Consider the following 10,004-nt stretch of genomic DNA (forward strand, 5'->3'; position numbering starts at 1 on the left):
GAATTGCAAAATTCCAAGCCGTTCAGCTTTGGTCGTCAAAGGGTTAATGGTTAATTCATACAAAAAAAAGTATACAAATATTTATTGAGTCTATTCATTGCATAAAATCCGAACAAATTTCCAAATAATCGTCTGTTTCTCCAATCCCGAGCGCCATCTATTGATAATCATTTTCGTTTTATTCACCATGAACCTCCTATGCTGCCCATGTAAATTCATGTTTCACTTTTGCATATTCAGAACTCATGATTCATTTTTGCGAATTTTTTTTTCTTGATGCGTTTCAGAATTTTTATTCCTGTATTGCCATTTTCATTCTCACAGCCCCAATTGCTGATGCGGCGATTTGACATTTAACACAGCAAAATAATAAAGTCACATATCATTACTCAGCATTGTTTGCAGCAGGTTATTTTGGAGAAAACAATAAAAGTAGGTGAACATATTTTGATTGAAATTCAATCGTAAGTGCCATTTTCATTTCCATAAATAAATAAGCGCATTGGAATACCTACTCCTATTTTAATACGGAAGGCTTAATTGTCATTTTGTTGGTTTTCAGGTTTAGTTTAACAGAAATGGTTGCGAAAAACGAGCCCCAACCACAAGATGTTGAAATGGAATGCGCTGAAGACGTCAAAAGCGCGAACAGAATTTAGCGGCCGTGGAAGAGATGCGTGAGCATAGTCTACAAATCGAAGAGGCTGTCTTGACAAAGGAGCCACGGTTCACACTGCGTGTGTTGCAATCATTGCCAAATACTCGTCGCAAATTGAATACGATTGTGCTACGCACTTACACAGACGGCATATTTGTACCCAGCTGGCGCTGAACGTGATTCAATCACTCAATTTTTGAATGCACAACCGGGCCAAGAATTGGAAGTGCAACGAACACGGGCCACCATTAAATCACCAATTCCCGAAGTTGACGCATATTTACGATTGTTGGTGTTGATCTTTTTGCTTGACAAATCGCAATTGTACAAAGCCCAAGCCTGCTCCGATGCATTGACCAAGACAATTGTCGAACAAAATCTTCCGTGCATTGGATTTGATTGCGGCCAAAATCTACTTCTGTTATTCACGCGTTGCCGAATTGATCGATACATTGGAAAATATTCGCAGTTTCCTGCACAATCGCTTGCGTACCGCCACACTGCGTTTCGAGCGTCAAGCGGTGCTCATCAATTGCCTGCTGCGGAACTATTTGCATTATTCGCTGTACGATCAGGCCGATAAATTGGTCAAAAAGTCGGTGTTCCCGGAAACGGCCAGAAATAACGAATGGGCTCGATTCTTATATTACTTAGGTCGTATCAAAGGTGCAAAATTGGAATACAGTGATGCGCATAAGAATTTGGTGCAGGCACTCCGAAAATCACCACAGAATGCTGCTATCGGTTTCCGACAAACAGTTCAAAAATTGATCATTGTCGTTGCTGTTAAGTAATATTATCGAGCGACAAATTTTCCGACAGGCTGCACTGCGTCGTTCGCTCATCCCATACTTTCAACTGACACAAGCCGTTCGTATGGGAAATTTGCAACGTTTCGGCGAGGTTTTGGAAAATTTCACACCGACATTCCAACAGGACCATTCGTACACACTGATCATCCATTTGCGTCACAATGTCATCAGAACGGCCATTCGTTCGATTGGTCTGTCGTATTCGCGCATTTCACTCGAAGATATTGCTAAGAAGCTGCGTTTAGACAATGCCGAAGATGCTGAGTTCATTGTCGCCAAGGCAATTCGTGATGGTGTCATCGAAGCAACAATCGATCCGGAAAAGGGCTACATGCGCAGCAAAGAAAGCATGGATGTGTACAGTACACGTGATCCACAATTGGCTTTCCATCAACGTATCTCGTTCTGCTTGGATCTGCACAATCAAAGTGTTAAGGCAATGCGATACCCACCAAAATCGTATGGCAAAGATTTGGAAAGTGCCGAAGAACGAAGAGAACGCGAGCAAATTTATCTTGAAATTGTCGCCGAAATTGAAGAAAAGCGACGAAGACCTCGTGAAGCGATATCGTTTGGAGGCGAAGCTGAGGAGCCCCGAACCCAAGCCGAGCCACTTGCTGCTACACCTTGTGCCTTTAATGATTTGATGTCGTGGTCGGACATAATGGATAGTGTATGTATTTATTTTTTACTTCTTTTTTGAATGAAATACAATTCTGACAAGTAAACCGTTCCAATTGTCACACATCGATTTTAAAATTGAATATACAAATCGATAGGGAATGAAAAAAAATTGACAAAAAGGCTGATCAAAAAATGATGCGTAGCAAAGTTGTTTAGAATGGCGAGGAGAATATTTTAGGGTAGCCATTCCAATTTTCACTTTTCCTGGGCGTTTGAGGAGTCTCTTGCTCAAGGGTTACATTTTTTTTACCTGAGACCCAAAAATTCGGATTCCCCATACCCAGATTAGTAGGAATATGTATTTTCCCAACGGTCCCCCGCACCCAGTCTCCCAGAAAATGAACTGGCAGAAATCGCCCCCCATCGGGGGTCAAATATTACAGAGTCAGTTTTTCACCTTTAGAGTTGGAATTTTGCATACAAATGTATGACCAACTATAGCTAATTTTGTTTGCACTATATATTTTACAGTTTTACCTCCGAGCTCCCTTTTGAGGGTTCCCATACAAATTTATTGAAAAATACTAATTTTTTCTGTATATCGGGTCAAAAAACCGTCACCCTTCGAACAAATTACATTTTTGGATTCCTCGTGAAAAATAACTTTTAGGTTCAGAACATTTTCGATCAAAAAAATCATCCCTTATGCCCCAAACCAAGGCCGGAATGCATGGAAAGGTTTGGGGGAGCGATTTGTTAACATTCAGAACTTAAATTAGGACATAAGATATTATTTTTTTTAATGGGAAATCTCCCGAACCTAAGAGTAATTTTTCACGAGGAATCCAAAAATGTAATTTGTTCAGAGGATTAAAGAGGTTTGACCCTATTTTGGGGATACATTGGTCATTTTTCGCTATTTTTCCACTTTTTGACCCTCCTTTTTTTATAGTGATGGAGGGAACTCCACCCAAGCTGTCATCTGATTCTCTGGAGTGTTCTGAACATTCCATATGAACATATTTCGTCCTCAAACCATTTCTAGTATGAGGAAATTGCATTTTCAAGAAGGGGCCGCTGTTCTTTCGTCAAAATTATTATTATTCATTCATTCCCTATCGATCTGTATATTCAATTTTGAATTCGACGTGTGACAGTTGGGACGGTTTATCCGTGAGACACTTTTATGTTGTTTGTCGTCTTCGTCGTTGTTTTCGGCTCCCCCTCCTGTCAAGGTCTGCAAACCGGTGGCCGGTTTACGTAAATAATTTGTGCTAAGATTGAACACAACAGGACATTGATGTACCAGACATATCATTTTCGATAGCTAATGAGTCAATTCAAATTACTACACCATTGATATCTTGGAAAAATCACTATAGCTTAAGTATCTCGGCTTTCGATTTAGTGCAGTAACTTTTGAATCAGGTGTTATAACTTATGGTAAAACTATTAAGTTTTCTGGTCAAAATGCGAATTTACTCTGGTCATTTTCGGATATTTTTATGATAAAAATATATTTCTTTCTGATCAGTGTTTAAAATAGATACGTATCTATCTAAAAAGTTAGATATAGATTAGATAGATATATATCTATATCTATATCTGATAGTATTTTTCAAACGGTAGATTTCTTAATATCTATCTATCTAGATGTAAAATGATGACGCATCTATCTGACAAAATAGATAGATTTTTATAATTAACCATTTATTTTTATGATTTTTGAATTTCGAAACGAAATCCGAAATTCGTGGGAATACATGATTTCCGTTCATGCGCACAAACAACAAGTCGCGTTCCGTAAAAACACCACAAGCAATAGACCTTTCATGGACTTTGAAGTCGACTCGCATTAGCGATTTTGCTGTGATGTCGATGTTCAGATTCTGGGAGTGCACCAAATTTTTTCTCCGAAATGGATCTGTTTTCCACACCGTCTTGAGTCAACAACCAGTTGTTGTTGATTATCAACGAATTGGCATTCTTTCGGTAGCGCACTACAGCAAGAACGCGATGGTTGCGGCTGATGGAGAAATCAAATTCTACCTGTCGTTCATTCGTGATCAATAAGGTTTCGTCGTGCAACGAAACTACCGAAATACTGTGTACATCCGGTGAGAATAGAGGTGCCATGCGGTTTCACATAAATCTTCATAACGACCTTCAAAGGAATCGTAAAATAGTTTTTTTTTCATGAAATTTTTTCGAAATTGAGAGGAATAGAAATTGGATATATTTCGAAATTTTATGTTTTGTTTACCGAAATTGCTTTGTCACTGCGTGTTTGTAAATGCGTGTTCCAAAGAAATATGGTGCCTATAGAAGAAAAAAACATACACCTTTTTCAATAATATTGAATCAATATCGATGTGACACAGCCGCGTTGTTTGTCTGTCGAAATATTTATTCCAATACTACTTCGAAATAACACTCACCAAAATGACCGATCACTCAATAATACGTATTTTTCGAAATATTGTGATTTTTAATGAAGTTGCTTTGGTTTGGTACCGTTGTGTACAAAATATAGCGTCTGAAGCAGAAGAAAAAACATTCACGTTCATCACATTTTTTGGTATTCAACTAATTCAGAACAACTACCCGTCGACAACTGTCAAACACTTCGGTTTGCGGTGAATTGTGTCAAAAACTGTGTGAATCTTAATGTCCGGTTCAGTTTGACAAACTCTATGCTCTTCAGTGAAGAGTGTTTACAAAAACGTTCCGTTTTTACACTTTCGGTTTTTCTTAAACTTTCGAATTTTTATTTTAATCGAAAAATCTTTGAAAAATGAGATAGATATCTAGATATATTCAAATCTAGATAGATTTTTCAGATATACATATATGTATATCTAATCTATATCTATATACAAAATGAAAATTTGTAAAAATCTATATCTGTATCGGTAGAAAGAATACATTAAATGAGTTATAACCAGTTCAGTCGATTGCTGTAACATAACTAAATTCGTTCGTTTATTCATTTGTTTGTTCATACAATAATTTGTGGTCAACGCCCAAGCATAATGCTGATTCAACAAATTGTACTTATAAAAATGTTACTTTAAATTTTACTGCTTTCATGCGTTGTGACCTTTGAAGTGTATATAATATTGAATACTGAATATGTGTTCTCTCTGTTCCCTGAACAATATCTATATCTAGATACAAATAACGTATCTATTTTAAACACTGTTTCTGATCATATTTCGAAAAATTCTCTGTTAATTTCCGATATATTTCTGATAAATTCTATATTTTTCTGATCAAGTTTTGAAAAGAGTTTCTGATAATTTTAAATATACTTCTAATCATTGTACTTTTTTTTCTGATCAATTTTGGAAGAAGCATTTTAGATTTTTTTCTGATCAAATTAATAAAAAAAGTTTCTGATCATTTTGAATATTCTTCTGATCATTTTTGATATTTTTCTGGTAATTTTCCATATGTTCGGATCATAATTAATTAATCGCAAATTATTTACGTAAACAAACCACCGGTTTCCAGACCTTGACCGGCTGGGGAGGGGGAGTCGTTTTTGTCTTCGTCGTAGTATGTTAACACAATATATCGAATGAGATTCGAGATAATTGAGATCTGATAGTATTTGGAGCATGCAAAAATTTCAATTATTTCTTTTGTCATGGGATTATTGGATAATTGCAGGGAGTCAAAGACTCATCGCTCAGGCCGTTTCAGTTTCAGTCTATTGCGAGGCGCCCGCTTTTTGGGTGGATTCTTTGCACACCATTCATCTATTGTGGAGGGCCCATTGGTTTGTGATGTGCCTTGTACCTATCCATGGGTCGGCTCGGGCTCCACCATATCATTAGTGGGCCACAGTTGACATTTCTGATATCATACTTTCGTAATAAAAAAAGTGAGGCATTTGGTCCCATTCTCCCTAATCATTTATATTTTGTGTTTGTTTTGTTTTTGTTCTTTGTACGTTTTGTTATTTTTAATGAATATTTTGAATGCATATAAGAGTGAGCGAAATAGCATAATATTTCGGCGCTCGATTGTTTTTCATAAAGGCCAATGCAATTTAATATAATATTATTAAATTTTTGCACATGGAAATATCTCGAAAACGGCTGGGTAAATCGGCAAAACGGACCGTGATGTCACTCCTAAGGGGAGTGTAAACACCCAGCTGGTTTGATGGCCTAGAAAACAAATCCGGTAGAATTTCGGCTGATCCATGGATTCTCGGGATTTGGTCAGATTCCAGTGCTTTCTTTTTTAAGTTCATCTGTAAACACATTCTACCTATGTTTTGTTATCAAAGAAATTGAAGTGCTAGAATCAGGTCGAATCCTGAGAATCCATGGATCAGCCCAAATTCCACCGGATTTGTATTCTAGGCCATCAAACCAGCCGGGTGTTTACACTCCCTTTGGGAATGACATCACGGTCCGTTTTGCCGATTAACCCAGCCGTTTTCGAGATATTTCCATGTGTATTTATTTATTTATTTATGTGTACATTTGGCCATAGAAGCCAATGCAGTAGCAGCGGCGCTCCGAGGTTTTCATACAAACTTCCCATGTAGACGGTCGCAATACAGCTGTAAATCGAAAAAAAAGTTTAATTTTTTTTTCGATTTTGATACAGTATTTATTGTGCCCATTGGTGCTATCGCCACATCGAAATTCGCATTCCTTTTTATCAAAATTATCATAAAAAAGCCTCAAGTCAAAATGCACAATTAAAACGCTCCATACATTTGTATTACATAAAAGAGTCCCATGAATAAAGTGAGAATAAAAGTGCCCCATAATCATGGGACACTTTTATGCTCACTTTTTTCTTGAGTCTCTTTTGTTGCTATACGAATGTATGAGGCATTTCGGAACGAACTTTTTTTCGCAGGTCAAGAATATTCTCATGCGTTCAATTTATGTCTAAAAAGGATTTTAGTAAAAAGGTTCTAGTCTGAAATGAAGTAACCCTTCGGTTTATTGAGGAATGACCATAAAATCTGCTATAGATTTGGAGTTTTTACGAAAATCTTTTTTAACTCTCCAAACATAAATTACCGTTGCTAATGACATTTGACAATTTTAATCTCCAGTCTCTAAAAGCTGTCATCGATGACAATAACCAAAAATTAACTGCAGTAATGACTGTTTCCAATGCATGCAAAACCACGTACGAAGAAATCGAAAAATATAAGAAGCATCGCTATGTCATCTTCTACATTAAGAATTATAATCAAATCGACGTAGAATCGGTCGGTGGTTGTAACGCTGAATACAAACAATTTTTAGAAGCCATCCAAAAGGGCGGCACTCGTAAAGGTGTCAAACGGACGGACTGTCCGTCTTTTTAGCCCGTCCGTCCGTCCGTCCAGGGCTCTTGAAATTTTTTTTGTCCGTCCGTCCGTCCGTTCAGACCTGCTAAAAATTTTCTTTCCGACGGACGGACGGACGGACAAGAAAATTTCCGAGGGTCCTGAACGGACGGACAAGAAATTTTTTTGGGGGCTCTGAACGAACGGACGGACGGACAAGAAAATTTCTGAGGGTCCTGAACGGACGGACGGACGGACAAGACAATTTCTGAGGGTCTTGAACGGACGGACGGACGGACGGACGGACGGACGGACGAACAACTAAATTTACAGGGTTCTGAACGGACGAACGGGCGGACAACTAAATTCAGAAGGCTCTGAACGGACGGGCGGACGGTCAAAATTCTCATTCAATATTTTTCACGATTTGAAGAAAAAAAAAATTAAAAAAAAAAAATCATCGAAAAAATTTCCATCGAATTTTTTTTATTTACACGAAAATTCTCATCGATTATTCAATTGATCACGATTTTATCCAATTGAATGGTTTTCGAATAAGAACAAATTGAAATTTACACGAATTTCATAAAGAAATCGAACAATAAGATACATAACAAAAATACCATCGGTATCAGCAATTGGTTTTTAAATTTCAAACACGGGAGAAAATCGAACGATTCGAACGAAAATATCGAATATAGTTCAAATTTTGATATATCAAAACGTACATATGTTTATGTGTTGAACAACGTTTACCATTCTCCAAACGATAAACATTTACCATTTCTCTATTTTATTTTTATTTATTCACAGCAGGTCTCATTTTACAAAATTAGAAGATTATCTACTACAAAAAGCAACAATTTATTGCTATTGAATACTTGGAAAACAATTTTTTTACTGAAATTTTCACTCACATCAATAACTGAAAATACATTACGTATTGCCAGATAAGACGTTAATGGCAAGAAAAAAAAAGTTTTTTCTTCAAATCGTGAAAAATATTGTATGAGAATTTTGTATGTCCGTCCGTCCGTCCGTCCATTTTTGCCCGTCCGCCCGTCCGTTCAGAGCCTTCTGAATTTAGTTGTCCGCCCGTCCGTCCGTTCAGAACCCTGTAAATTTAGTTGTCCGTCCGTCCGTCCGTTCAGGACCCTCAGAAATTGTCTTGTCCGTCCGTTCAGGACCCTCAGAAATTGTCTTGTCCGTCCGTCCGTCCGTTCAGGACCCTCAGAAATTTCACTGTCCGTCCGCCCGTCCGTTCAGAGCCGCTAGAAATTTTCTTGTCCGTCCGTCCGACCGGAGCTGGAATTTTTAGCGGCGCTGAACGGACGGACGGACGGACAAAAAAAATTCAAGAGCCCTGAACGGACGGACGGACAGACAAGGTGCTTGTCCGTTGACACCTTTAGGCACTGGTGAATGCCGGTAAGTGTTGTGTTGAATACACTCTTCCACCTGATAGTGTGTGTGTGCATTGTGCACTTTGTGAGTTCCTGCGTGAGTGTGCGTGCCTGTGCGTGTGCATGTACACACAGAAAAGAATCCCCGGAAATTTTGGGTGTTCGCCGTAAAATTTGACATTTATATATAAATTTCTATATACATTTTACCGGCAACACTTCAATTTTCCGGGCGATGACATATTTTCGAACATTTTATCAAATACTATATATATTTTACCGCTTGAAATGACAGATGGCGCTAATTTCTGTTGGAATATTTGAAATTATGTCATCGCCCGGAAAATTCAAGTGTTGCCGGTAAAATGTACATAGAAATTTATATTTATATAAATGTCAAATTTTACGGCGAACACCTAAAAATTCCGGGGATTCTCTTCTGTGTGTATTTGAATTATTGCATGGCTTTTTGCCTCCGCTTTTTATGCTCTACACTGGACGCATAAAAACTTAAAAAAATTCGCACAGAAAACTGGTTTTTGAATTAACAAGGTGGTCATTTCCCCATTCGGATGGAGTTTGCATTCAAGCTTTCAGAAACATTTCACATGAAAACGGGCAATTGAATATCGTGAGCTCATCAACTCCGTGTATAATTATTATTTATGGATTATTTGCTGCATTGCAATGAGACTCGTATATTAATGTTTTGTTTAGTATGGTTTAAATTCGATAATAAATGCACTAGAATTTGAACTAACCCAAGACAAATACAGTGTCTTTCATCTAAGTTTGTGATTGTGTAGTGCAAATTTGAAATAGATACTCAGACAAATTACTGATTTTTAATTATTGTTCTTCTCTCTGTTTCAGATATGGTCTTTTCGACTTCGAATACATGCATCAATGTCAAAGCACATCTGAAAGTTCAAAGAAACGAAAGCTATTTTTAATGTCCTGGTGCCCAGAAACCACCGACGAATTCAAGAAGGGTTTGTACTCAATCTCATTCCGTGTATTGAAGGATTCGTTGGAAGGCGTAAACTAATCAATTCGGGCCACTGATCTGTCGCAAGCATCTAAAGAGGCTGTGGAAAAAAAATTACGTGATTTTGACCAGCAACAGCTGAATAAAAACGGTCTACTGTCTTGGGCTGGTAAATCGATCGAACCGTACGGTATCGATTACATTCTCAATAAATTGG

The 10,004-nt window shown here is 37.6% G+C and overlaps 1 protein-coding gene and 1 pseudogene across 1 annotated transcript; both read left to right on the plus strand.

Moving 5' to 3' along the window:
- Nucleotides 1-633: 633 nt before the first annotated feature.
- On the plus strand, nt 634-5,932 carry LOC129571663 (probable 26S proteasome non-ATPase regulatory subunit 3; annotated as a pseudogene).
- A 902-nt stretch (nt 5,933-6,834) lies between these two features.
- LOC129571662 (cofilin/actin-depolymerizing factor homolog) lies at nt 6,835-10,000 on the plus strand (the record flags this gene model as incomplete). The annotated part of the gene is made up of 2 exons (XM_055451479.1): nt 6,835-7,434; nt 9,853-10,000. Coding segments are annotated over exons 1-2 (432 nt in total), but the record flags the coding sequence as incomplete, so codon positions are not given.
- Between the last annotated feature and the right edge of the window lie 4 nt (nt 10,001-10,004).

Source organism: Sitodiplosis mosellana, unplaced genomic scaffold (genome assembly GCF_009176505.1).
Source record: "Sitodiplosis mosellana isolate CC-2019 unplaced genomic scaffold, AAFC_SMos_1.0 Smas_scaffold_3069, whole genome shotgun sequence".
In the NCBI taxonomy this organism is placed as follows: domain Eukaryota; kingdom Metazoa; phylum Arthropoda; class Insecta; order Diptera; family Cecidomyiidae; genus Sitodiplosis; species Sitodiplosis mosellana.